The sequence below is a fragment of the Bufo gargarizans genome, chromosome 8 (assembly GCF_014858855.1).
Source record: "Bufo gargarizans isolate SCDJY-AF-19 chromosome 8, ASM1485885v1, whole genome shotgun sequence".
NCBI lineage: Eukaryota > Metazoa > Chordata > Amphibia > Anura > Bufonidae > Bufo > Bufo gargarizans.
Window position 1 is genome coordinate 193,630,628 of NC_058087.1, and position 12,437 is coordinate 193,643,064.

Below are 12,437 nucleotides of genomic sequence, written 5' to 3' on the forward strand. Positions count from 1 at the left end.
TTTTTAGGGTAAGCTTGAGATAATGTGCCACTGCTGTCGAACTGTGTTTTGGATCTTCTGTGTGAGCGGATGGTATGTAAGTATGCATGGTATTCTATTGGGAGTACTTGGATGTTCAATTGTCTGTTGTGGTGGACTATATTTAGGTTGGATCATATGTACACCCTATAAAGCCCCTCTTACAGATTTATTACATCCCACAAAGCCCCCTCTGACAGATCTGCACCCTCATGGCCCCAGAATACACCACATGCCCCCCTCACAGATACACCTGCACTCCATGAACCCCACTGCCCCTGAGTGCTCCACCTACCCCCTCATATATGAGGTCCATATGCTGCCCCTCACCTGCTCCCCATGAAGCTCTGTGTACTCCAGGACTGCAGCACATCATACCTCACTGGGGCTGATTGCAGGTACACACAGCCCATCCTCCTTCCACAAGCTCCTGCAGTCGGAGTTTGTCAGCACTTCCCACATTTGGTCATGTGACCATCAAGGAGCATGTGACCAGTGACGTCACAGACCTCCTTCTAACAACTCCACTCTATCATCTACCTGCAAGTGACATCATTGCAGGTCCTACAGCTCCAGTAGAAGAGTGTTTCTGGTGTCTGAAGCTGTCAGTTTGCAGAGCAGCACTGTGGCAATGACTTGTGTTATGTGTACAGGGAGGGGGCTTTTCACTGTATTGTAAAGGGCATCTTTTCAGCTGTCTGCCCATTTGCTTCCATTGACGTTCAGCTGAACAGCAGCACTGAAGCAGGGGGCCCCTTAGACCATGGTGGTCCGGAGTATTGCCCAGTTTGCCCCCCTAATGCCGGCCCTGGCTGCTGTCTGTCCTGATGATTTTGGCCGAGATATGTGTAGGAATTATACTACCCCGTTACCATATATACTACCCCGTTGGCCGAGATATGTGTAGGAATTATACTACCCCGTTACCATATACATGCTGCTGCTGTTTGTCCTGATTAATTTGGCCGAGCTATGTGTAGGCCTTATACTACCCCGTTACCACTTACATGCTGCTGCTGCTGCCTGTCCTAATGATTTTGGCCAAGATATGTGTAGGCCTTATACTACCTTGTTACCACTTACATGCTGCTGCTGTCTGTACTGATGATTTTGGCTGAGATATGTGTAGGCCTTATACTACCCCGTTACTATTTACATGCTGTCTGTCCTGATGATTTTGGCCGAGCTATGTGTAGGCCTTACACTACCCCGTTACCATTTACCTGCTGCTGCTACTGTCTCTCCTGATCCTAATGAGTTTGACCCTGGACTAAAGGGGCTTTACTGCAACCTTATCGTTCGAAAATAAAACAATATTATTAAAATTAAACGGAAACACATGTTACAACAGAAATATATATATATTTTTTTAAACATGCCTCTATGGGAACTTTTTCAGTTGGTAATGAAGTTCCAACAACTCCTACATCTGTTTGAGGTGCAGCGCTTCCATCTTCCACATCTGCTTGCACATCAGCCTCCGCATCTCGTGCATGCCGGCTTTATGCTCCTGTTACATCTGCCTAATTTTATTTTATTTTTATTAATCAGTACTATTAAGATAAAAAAAAAAATGAAAATTACTTGCAGGATCGTCAGAGGAATATCCAGGAGAAAGCCTCTGATAAGAGGAAGAACGTCAGGAAGTTATTTATGGACATTAAGAAAAAACTAGAAATGTCAGAAAAGAAAGAGCTGAGAGAGATCTCCAGGCAGGAGAAGATTGTGTCCCAGATATCTGATCTGGTCAGAAAGTTGTAAATAGAGGAAGACGAGCTGTCCAGGAAGATGCGTCACGTGGAGGAGATGTGTCATGTCACCGACCTAATAAGACTCCTACAAGAAAGTGACATTACAGTATGTGGTCGTGGAGATGATGAGGACACAGGGGGAGATGGTGGAAAGACCAGGTCTGAGGATGATCTGGATGAGGTTCTGATCTCACTGACCTTACACCGATCTATGAGGGATATTGTCACCAATATTATGTACCGTTTATGATTAATTGTCTAAGTCAAATAGACCTGCTCATATAATATCTCAGTGGTCTCAATATATGTCTGGTATGTACTGTGTGCCTTATTGTATTTAATTTAAGATTTAACTTTTAATTATATCTATTAAAAAGATATTTGAGACTTTCTGGAATGAAGTAAATTCCTGCGCTTTATAGGGAGGTTAGCATGGGTGCTGAATGATTAGAGTGTATTCCTATTGGAGTGCCTGCAGGGAATATAATACATAGAGGGAATGGGTCTGAATGGACCAGTAACTTTCCCTATACATTAACCCTACTTGGCCTGGTCTAATGAGTGGAGGGGCCTCACTGGCTGTAGTCGGGGCACTCGTCCTTAAAAGGACGACCCCCAGCCTCCGGAACCTCGGACCTACACTTAATATCCCTATGCTCTTACCTCTCTGATGATAGGCATGCTCTGTGTCCTCCTCCGACGCGTTTCACCAGGTAGGGGCCTGGCTCTTCAGGGAGAATTGAGGATGGGCGCCTGGAGCAGTGGCTGTGCGCCTGTTAGGATCAAGCGGCAGTGGCAAACAAATGATTAGTTTCTGTCTCTTTATGTGCGCCTAACTCCACCTATAGTTCGACTGACCAATCCGTCAGCAAGTGGGATGTGCGCTCAAACTTTTCCCCCCTCCCCTAGTTACCTATCAGATCCAGGAGGAGAAGTGTTCAGCCAGATGCCGCTTTCTTACTAGAGCGGTCTCGCTGCTCTCCGCCGCTAAACCGGAAGTGACATGATACTGGGGAGTGGTTTAGTTGTCAAGGGGATCTCACACCGCGTCCCCGGCAGGCTCTCTGTATTGTAAGGTTCTAGTCCGCAGTGGCTATGATAACATCTAATACTGGATAAGAATCAAAAAAGAGGAGTTAGTAGATGTATATTAACATCTTATGTCACCCCTAACTGGTATCGATGTTTAAAAGCATCTTTTGTCTACATTCAGACAAGCTGCATGCCGCTGGCATGCACATCATACTACATGATTATTATATGAAAGATATACATCGGATGTTCAAATGGAGATCCTTCTATATTTTATTGATGGTATGATTCACTATTTGGACTCTTTTTAGTAGTCCAGGAAGGAACTGGTATAGTGATATATTGGGTCCATTTTGAAAGAATATATATATGAATCCATGCACGCACATATGCAATTGTGAGCGCATGCATATAGAGGAGGCCTCCACATGCAAACATACATACATGTAAATCCCTATATGCATACGTGCATGCGTGCATGCATGCGCACGCGCAATCCACGCCTCAATTAACATGGTTGCGTACAGTGCGGGTTTTACAGGAAGGGTTTATACGACAGATATTCGTTAAGACCATTCGGTGTTACTGATTTCATTTTATAGATCCATCTAGTTTCGGCCCTCAGGATCATTTTGTCCCAGTCACCTCCCCTCCTGGGTCTGGGCACCTGTTGGATGCCTATGAATTTGAGACAGGCGGTGTTGCCGCCATGACAAAGGTTAACGTGCCGTGCTACTGATGTGTCTTTATTGTTTTGAATGTCATTGAAATGGTCTCTAATACGTCGTCTGAACTCTCTTTTTGTTTTCCCTACATAATCAAGGGGGCAGGAGCATTGTGCCAGGTAAACTACTCCCATTGTTAAACAGTTCACATAATCACGAATGACGTAGTTTATGCCGGTATATGAACATGTAAAGGTCTTGGTCTTGGATACCTGGCTACACGCTACGCACCTGCCACATTTGTAGGTACCTGTAGGTTTCGTTGACAGCCAATTACCAGGGTTGGTGGGAGGCTGGTAGTGGCTGTTAACCAATCTGTCTTTGAGGCTTCTTCCCTTCCTATAGGTGATCATGGGGTATGGTCCTATCATGTCCTCTAAATCTGGGTCCGTTTTGAGGATATCCCAGTATTTTGAGAGTACCTTTCTGATCTCCTGATGAGCATCATCAAAGGTCCCAGTGATACGAGTATTATTTGCTGATATGATAGGTCCCAGCCTCTTTTTCTTTGGTATGAGGAGCATGTCTCGATTTTCTGAGCATGCTCCCTCATAGGCTACCCTGAGTACTCCGTCTGGGTATCCCCTCTCTCTAAATCTGTACCTAAGATCCTTTGCTGCATTTTTAAAGTTTCTCATAGTGGAACAATTGCGCCGGAGTCTCAGGTACTGCCCTTTGGGTATGCCCTTACGTAGAGCATAGGGATGAGAGCTCTCCCAGCGGAGTAAACTGTTGGTGGCTGTCTTTTTACGATACACCGAGGTAACAATGTTGTTATTTGGGCCTCGTTCTATAAGTACATCTAGGAACGGTAGAGACTCACGACTGAATTCAGAAGTGAATCTTAGACCCAACAAATTATCATTGATTACCTCCATGAAATCCGTAAAGGAGTCTACAGTCCCTCTCCATAGGACAAAGACATCATCTATGAACCTCAGCCACAGAACTATTTTGTCTTGCCACTTTTCCATCTGATCTGAACCTATCACATTGGCTTCCCACCAGCCCAGGAGCAAGTTTGCATAGGACGGCGCACAGGAACTTCCCATCGCCGTCCCCCTGAGCTGGTGGTAGTGACGACTGTCAAAGACAAAACAGTTCTTAGTGAGGCTGAAGTTCAATAGTTCAAGTACAAATTGGTTATGACCGGATAGTCTTTTGTCTCTCATAGATAGATAACTCTCCACTGCCTTGAGGCCTAGGTTGTGTCTGATAGAGCTGTATAACGCTTCAACATCTATAGACACAAGCATAGTCTCGTCGTCTATACAGACACCACTCAGTCTCAGCAAGAGATCAGAAGTGTCCCGTATATACGATGGCAGTGTCTCCACAAATGGTTTTAAAATGTTGTCAACATAGACACCTATGTTTTGCCCTAGACTTCCTACCCCTGACACTATCGGACGTCCTTTTAGGGGTGTAGTGCCCTTGTGGATTTTAGGGGTGGAGTAGAAGGTCGCTGTGATCGGATATTTAGGAAGAAGAAAATCCAGTTCTGTCTGGTCAATGATTTTTTCTCTCAGTCCACGGTTCAGAATTTCCCTGAGTTCTGAGAGAAAGAGGGGTCCTGGATCTTGTGATAATATGGCATATGTATCCCTATCCTTCAGAATATCAAGGCACATATTTTTGTATTTATCTTGGTCCATTATAACCAGGTTTCCCCCCTTGTCTGCTGGCTTGATTATTATGTTTCTATCTTTTTCCAGACTGATTAGGGCTTGATCTTCTTCCTTACTCATGTTCGATGCCCCCCTACTAATGTTTATTAATTCCAGGTCCCTTGACACTAATTTGTGAAGCCATATTATCACAAGATCCAGGACCCCTCTTTCTCTCAGAACTCACCTTCTTCCATAAGTTCTACAAGGGTACGAGTAGCTAAGAAGCCGAAGGATCTGAAAGCGAACAAGGTAGAACAAGAGGAGGTAGGGGGCAAAGATATAGAGGGAGAGGAGGCAGAGGTAGACCCAGAACAGCTAGGAATACCTACGGGGAGAGCTATCAAACATGCAATACAGTAGGATCCACACCTGCCCACTCATCCTCAGCGGCATCATCCTCCTCTTTTTTGGCCCGGGCCCCCACACAGATGCCTTACGACCTAAGAAACAAGGTGTAGGGGGATACGTACAACAAAAAAAAAATACACCTAATAAGATGCAAATTATTAATCTCTCATCCTACAATTTGTCTTCTAGTGACATATCTCTCCTAAGCAAAGGTCTGTCATTTGTCCCTACGGTAAAATACAACATGTTCGAATGGAGCAAAGATCTAGCTCTCTTTACACGCAAACTACTCTGGCACAAACATTTCCGCCTTCAGGACCGCAAGAAACTCGAAGAGCTTAATATGAATCCCAGAGAGTTGGAAGCTACTCGTACCCTTGTAGAACTTATGGAAGAAGGTGAGAGACAGGGCAGAGGGCCCATTTACTGAGCTAAAACTAAAAAGTACCCAAATGCCACCACCATTACCAGACTCAAGTGTGTCCATTTTTCACAAATTAGTGTCAAGGGACCTGGAATTAATAAACATTAGTAGGGGGGCATCGAACATGAGTAAGGAAGAAGATCAAGCCCTAATCAGTCTGGAAAAAGATAGAAACATAATAATCAAGCCAGCAGACAAGGGGGGAAACCTGGTTATAATGGACCAAGATAAATACAAAAATATGTGCCTTGATATTCTGAAGGATAGGGATACATATGCCATATTATCACAAGATCCAGGACCCCTCTTTCTCTCAGAACTCAGGGAAATTCTGAACCGTGGACTGAGAGAAAAAAATCATTGACCAGACAGAACTGGATTTTCTTCTTCCTAAATATCCGATCACAGCGACCTTCTACTCCACCCCTAAAATCCACAAGGGCACTACACCCCTAAAAGGACGTCCGATAGTGTCAGGGGTAGGAAGTCTAGGGAAAAACATAGGTGTCTATGTTGACAAAATTTTAAAACCATTTGTGGAGACACTGCCATCGTATATACGGGACACTTCTGATCTCTTGCTGAGACTGAGTGGTGTCTGTATAGACGACGAGACTATGCTTGTGTCTATAGCTGTTGAAGCGTTATACAGCTCTATCAGACACAACCTAGGCCTCAAGGCAGTGGAGAGTTATCTATCTATGAGAGACAAAAGACTATCCGGTCATAACCAATTTGTACTTGAACTATTGAACTTCAGCCTCACTAAGAACTGTTTTGTCTTTGACAGTCGCCACTACCACCAGCTCAGGGGGACGGCGATGGGAAGTTCCTGTGCGCCGTCCTATGCAAACTTGCTCCTGGGCTGGTGGGAAGCCAATGTGATAGGTTCAGATCAGATGGAAAAGTGGCAAGACAAAATAGTTCTGTGGCTGAGGTTCATAGATGATGTCTTTGTCCTATGGAGAGGGACTGTAGACTCCTTTACGGATTTCATGGAGGTAATCAATGATAATTTGTTGGGTCTAAGATTCACTTCTGAATTCAGTCGTGAGTCTCTACCGTTCCTAGATGTACTTATAGAACGAGGCCCAAATAACAACATTGTTACCTCGGTGTATCGTAAAAAGACAGCCACCAACAGTTTACTCCGCTGGGAGAGCTCTCATCCCTATGCTCTACGTAAGGGCATACCCAAAGGGCAGTACCTGAGACTCCGGCGCAATTGTTGCACTATGAGAAACTTTAAAAATGCAGCAAAGGATCTTAGGTACAGATTTAGAGAGAGGGGATACCCAGACGGAGTACTCAGGGTAGCCTATGAGGGAGCATGCTCAGAAAATCGAGACATGCTCCTCATACCAAAGAAAAAGAGGCTGGGACCTATCAGATCAGCAAATAATACTCGTATCATTGGGACCTTTGATGATGCTCATCAGGAGATCAGAAAGGTACTCTCAAAATACTGGGATATCCTCAAAACGGACCCAGATTTAGAGGACATGATAGGACCATACCCCATGATCACCTATAGGAAGGGAAAAAGCCTCAAAGACAGATTGGTTAACAGCCACTACCAGCCTCCCACCAACCCTGGTAATTGGCTGTCAACGAAACCTACAGGTACCTACAAATGTGGCAGGTGCGTAGCGTGTAGCCAGGTATCCAAGACCAAGACCTTTACATGTTCATATACCGGCATAAACTACGTCATTCGTGATTATGTGAACTGTTTAACAATGGGAGTAGTTTACCTGGCACAATGCTCCTGCCTTCTTGATTATGTAGGGAAAACAAAAAGAGAGTTCAGACGACGTATTAGAGACCATTTCAATGACATTCAAAACAATAAAGACACATCAGTAGCACGGCACGTTAACCTTTGTCATGGCGGCAACACCGCCTGTCTCAAATTCATAGGCATCCAACAGGTGCCCAGACCCAGGAGGGGAGGTGACTGGGACAAAATGATCCTGAGGGCCGAAACTAGATGGATCTATAAAATGAAATCAGTAACACCGAATGGTCTTAACGAATATCTGTCGTATAAACCCTTCCTGTAAAACCCGCACTGTACGCAACCATGTTAATTGAGGCGTGGATTGCGCGTGCGCATGCATGCACGCATGCACGTATGCATATAGGGATTTACATGTATGTATGTTTGCATGTGGAGGCCTCCTCTATATGTATGCGCTCACAATTGCATATGTGCGTGCATGGATTCATATATATATTCTTTCAAAATGGACCCAATATATCACTATACCAGTTCCTTCCTGGACTACTAAAAAGAGTCCAAATAGTGAATCATACCATCAATAAAATATAGAAGGATCTCCATTTGAACATCCGATGTATATCTTTCATATAATAATCATGTAGTATGATGTGCATGCCAGCGGCATGCAGCTTGTCTGAATGTAGACAAAAGATGCTTTTAAACATCGATACCAGTTAGGGGTGACATAAGATGTTAATATACATCTACTAACTCCTCTTTTTTGATTCTTATCCAGTATTAGATGTTATCATAGCCACTGCGGACTAGAACCTTACAATACAGAGAGCCTGCCGGGGACGCGGTGTGAGATCCCCTTGACAACTAAACCACTCCCCAGTATCATGTCACTTCCGGTTTAGCGGCGGAGAGCAGCGAGACCGCTCTAGTAAGAAAGCGGCATCTGGCTGAACACTTCTCCTCCTGGATCTGACAGGTAACTAGGGGAGGGGGGAAAAGTTTGAGCGCACATCCCACTTGCTGACGGATTGGTCAGTCGAACTATAGGTGGAGTTAGGCGCACATAAAGAGACAGAAACTAATCATTTGTTTGCCACTGCCGCTTGATCCTAACAGGCGCACAGCCACTGCTCCAGGCGCCCATCCTCAATTCTCCCTGAAGAGCCAGGCCCCTACCTGGTGAAACGCGTCGGAGGAGGACACAGAGCATGCCTATCATCAGAGAGGTAAGAGCATAGGGATATTAAGTGTAGGTCCGAGGTTCCGGAGGCTGGGGGTCGTCCTTTTAAGGACGAGTGCCCCGACTACAGCCAGTGAGGCCCCTCCACTCATTAGACCAGGCCAAGTAGGGTTAATGTATAGGGAAAGTTACTGGTCCATTCAGACCCATTCCCTCTATATATTATATTCCCTGCAGGCACTCCAATAGGAATACACTCTAATCATTCAGCACCCATGCTAACCTCCCTATAAAGCGCAGGAATTTACTTCATTCCAGAAAGTCTCAAATATCTTTTTAATAGATATAATTAAAAGTTAAATCTTAAATTAAATACAATAAGGCACACTCAGTACATACCAGACATATATTGTCACCAATGTCACATCAGAGCTCGGGCTCCATGTTCCAGACATATTGCTGGATGAGGACACTGCTCATAGACGTGTGAAGATATCAGAAGATCTGAAAACAGCAACAAGAACAGAAGAAGAACAGAACAGACCAGAATCACCGGGAAGGTTCCTGGATCGTGCCCAGGTGTTAAGCAGATGTGGCCTCTCCTCAGGAAGACATTACTGGGAGGTAGAGTGGGACCAGATAGGAACATGTGCCATCGGACTGTCCTATCCCAGTATAAAAAGGGAAGGATGGCAGTCTGGTATTATATATAATGATAAATCTTGGTGTCTGGATATGTCTGGTGCAGAATGTACAGTGTATCACCGCTCAGCCGGATCCCCCCTCAGTGTAGATACAACATGTCCTAGACTTGGGGTCTTCTTAGACTATGAGGCCGGGCGTCTGTCCTTCTATCAGCTGTGTGACCCCATCAGACACTTACACACCTTCACCGCCTCCTTCTCTCAACCCCTACATGTTCTCTTCTATGTGCAGGATGGAGCCTCTGTTAGAATAATAAGCTGAGGCCGACGCGTCCACGTCCCGTTATAATCTCCACCTATAAGTCACTATATAGCGCTGTATGGGCGGAGCCTCCGATCACACAATGTATATGGCGGCTCTATGGGGGGGGGTTACTGTACGATTATTTTATATTCCTTGGAGATCAGATCCAGAATCGATGCTTGAGACAAATGAGAAGTTACGTCGTCTGCACACGAGTTCGGGTGAACGCACATCAGACCCGCAGCGTATCCGCACCAATACCTGCAATGTGTTAATAATAAAAAAAAGCCTCAAAAAGTACGTTGCCTAAAAGCGTCGCAGGTCCCAATGGTGAAGTGGGTGCAGTTCACACAGGTAAATGCGTTTCTTTTTGTTGGACCGCGCTGCCTCAGAAGTCGCAGAAATTCCACCTTTGAAGCCAGTCAAATAATCGCGGACATGGGAAAGCAAACAGGCCAATCGAAGCCTCTCCTCCTCTCCCTTCTAGGGAACACCAAAAATGCAGCCAATAGTGAAATACCGTCATGCAAATTGGAGTAAAACTGGGTTTATTATACTCACAATATACAGGTATAAACAAGCAATATACAAAGGATCAATCACCCGACCCGGGTTTCGCTCAGTCGAGCTTCGTCAGGGGTATTCCAGGCTTCGATTGGCCTGTTTGCTTTCCCATGTCCGCGATTATTTGACTGGCTTCGAATGTGGAATTTCTGCGACTTCTGAGGCAGCGCGGTCCAACAAAAACAAACGCATTTACCTGCAATGTGTGATTACGGTTTTTGGTGCGGATAAGATGCGGTTTTCCAATGAAAAGGGTGAAATCCGCAGCTAAATCCACAAACATAACTGACGGGCCGCAGATCTGGGAATCCGCACGGAAATAATCGGCGAAGTGTACATGATCGGGGGAATCTCATACACTTTGCTGTAATTCGTTACAGTTTTTCCACATGGGAATTCGCGTGGAAAGACTGAGCGTATTCCGCAACGTGCGCAGATGGCCTTCGGGTACAAGCGCACGCTGCGTATTACCTGCTGGTTTTCCAGAGTGAAATAATACCGCCTAAGCAGATGGGATTCTCAGTATCTCATCTACACGGAGCGGAAGTTTCCTGCGTCAGGAGTGACCTGCGGAGCGGATCCGGAGATCTGCGGCCGGTGGATTGTCCGTGCGGATTTCTCCCTTTACAATGCAGAGGGGGAGATCTGGGGAAATCCGTGTCAGGATCTGCAGGTAACAGGTGTGGATCCTGGAGCGGAGATACACCGCCGAGTGCACGTACCTCATGGGGGCATCATTAACCCTTCCCCGTCCTCCACTGATGTCGCTGTAGGGGCTTCTTTATGTTTCTGGGACACATTTGGGGAACATATAATTATTAATCAGCTTTTCCTATTTCTGTAGAGATGTGACAATGTGACGCTTCTTTCCGCACTATACGCGGCATTTGTTGTGTTTTCCCTTTTTATGGAATAAATGTCTGACTACTTCTGTCCCATCAGAGTTGTCGGTCCTATCATCTGGGTGTCTGTGGTCTCCTCCGCCATCATGTCTATTATAACCGCAGGTAATGAGTTCTGCAATACACTGGATCTGTACAGCGCCACCTGCTGTTCTTTCCCTTATTTTTGGCCGGTCGCGCTGAGCTGGTCGCACGCGCTCAGTTTAAGGCGACGTCTACGCGACGAGGTGTCTTGGTCCCAACTCTATACATTGTTAGTGTGAGAACATACCGCGCGCTCCGTATTGTGCCGCCTATAGAGCTCCCATTGTTGTGCTCGCCGCCTGGACTCAGCACTTTTCTAACTATCCCCTGTAATGGTCGCCTTCCCTGCGGCGCAGCATGTCGGACGGCGCCCGCGCTACGTTACTGTCGGCCGCACTTCGCCATGTCTAGTGATTAATACTGTACTGTTTTCATGCACATTCTGTTCTGTTGTTAGCAGCATTATATGGCGGTGTATGTGGCTCGGGGAGCGGCTTTCTAATACTTCCCTCTCTGTGTCGCTGAACTATTGTAGAGCAGCCGCACAGCGACCGCCTCACGTCCTGGAGGCACGAGGTTCCTGGCGCCTCTCAGTGATAAGGATGGGTACAATGAAGTGGGACCCGGTACCTGTAATGTCCATGGTTTCAGAGGCCAAGGGTGAGATTGTGGCTTGTTTTAATTCCTGTAATTTAGTGACAGCGATGGTTCGGCGAGTCTTATTGGGGCACTTAATAGCGAAGTGCCCTGGCTCGCCACAGTAAAGGCAGAGGCCTGTGGCCAGTCGTCTCTCCTTTTCAGCAGCCGATAGAGTCTTGCGCAGTGTGTCGACCTGCATCGGTTCGGTGGAGGGTTGGTGAGCCGGCTGAGTCGATGGAGTGAAAGGGTATGCGGGCCTGTTATCTAAGGACCAGAGTCTTTCTCTCCTTCTTTCCGCAAGTATCCGGTCAATTCGGATGCACAGTTGGATGAAGTCATCCAGATCGTCTGGGGCGTCTACCCTGGCGAGCTCATCCTTTATAAGTTCGGAGAGTCCGCGGCGAAATTGACTTTTCTGAGCAGCGGGGTTCCAGGTGATATCCGTGACCCAGCGGCGGAACTCGGAAGTAT

General features: G+C 46.0%; 1 protein-coding gene across 1 annotated transcript; it reads left to right on the forward strand.

Annotated features, from left to right (window-relative positions):
• The first annotated feature begins 1,806 nt into the window (after positions 1–1,806).
• LOC122945541 (tripartite motif-containing protein 14-like) lies at positions 1,807–10,098 on the forward strand. The gene is made up of 2 exons (XM_044304605.1): positions 1,807–1,997; positions 9,306–10,098. Exons 1-2 carry the CDS (start codon positions 1,807–1,809, stop codon positions 9,853–9,855), a joined length of 741 nt encoding a protein of 246 aa, XP_044160540.1. The 3' UTR covers positions 9,856–10,098.
• The last annotated feature ends 2,339 nt before the right edge of the window (positions 10,099–12,437 follow it).

Coding starts and splice junctions, on each gene's coding strand:
- LOC122945541 (XM_044304605.1), top strand. CDS start 1,807: ATGCGTCACGTGGAGGAGATGTGTCATGTCACCGACCTAATAAGACTC. Junction 1,998..9,305: donor TCTATGAGGGATATTGTCAC/CAATATTATGTA, acceptor ATATATTGTCAC/CAATGTCACATCAGAGCTCG.